This window comes from Fulmarus glacialis, unplaced genomic scaffold, assembly GCF_000690835.1.
Source record: "Fulmarus glacialis isolate BGI_N327 unplaced genomic scaffold, ASM69083v1 scaffold37057, whole genome shotgun sequence".
NCBI lineage: Eukaryota > Metazoa > Chordata > Aves > Procellariiformes > Procellariidae > Fulmarus > Fulmarus glacialis.
In genome coordinates this window covers 2,798-3,266 of record NW_009221952.1, presented here as the reverse complement: position 1 = coordinate 3,266, position 469 = coordinate 2,798, and the positions used below count along the sequence as shown (strand labels likewise).

Below are 469 nucleotides of genomic sequence, written 5' to 3'. Positions count from 1 at the left end.
ATCAGCTAGGGCCAGGTTCAAGATGTAGACGTTGGTCACCGACTCGCTCACAGAGTGCCGCAGGACCACATAAATGACCAGAGAATTCCCGGCCAGCCCCACCACGCAGACAATAAGGTAGACCAGGGGGATGAGGACACCGCTGACAACCACACCAGGGCTGGCGGTGGTGGAGCTGTTGGGGGTGGTGAAGCCTGCCCAGCTGCCAGAGGCATTTCCCTCCTCCGACACTGCCGGCGTGGGGAGGCTGAAAGCAGAAGTGTCCATAGCAGAGGCAGGGAAGAGGGCGGGGGGCAGTGTCCTTGCAGGATCAGTTAGCAATCTGGAGGTGAGAGGAGGAGAAAAAAGCCATTGATACGGGGGACATGAAAGCTGAACAAACCACAGATAAAATCACCACATTAACTGTGTGTAGGTATGGACAAGGCATGGGAAGTCAAGGCGAGTTTGTGGATGCTGGCCACTGGAA

The 469-nt window shown here is 56.3% G+C and overlaps 1 protein-coding gene across 1 annotated transcript in view; it reads right to left on the bottom strand.

Annotated features, from left to right (window-relative positions):
• The window catches only part of SSTR3 (somatostatin receptor 3), a 1,222-nt gene extending 955 nt beyond the window's left edge, over window positions 1–267 (bottom strand). Inside the window, 1 exon segment of the mRNA XM_009581302.1 lies at window positions 1–267. Within this exon segment, the coding sequence (XP_009579597.1) occupies window positions 1–267 (267 nt within the window).
• Between the last annotated feature and the right edge of the window lie 202 nt (window positions 268–469).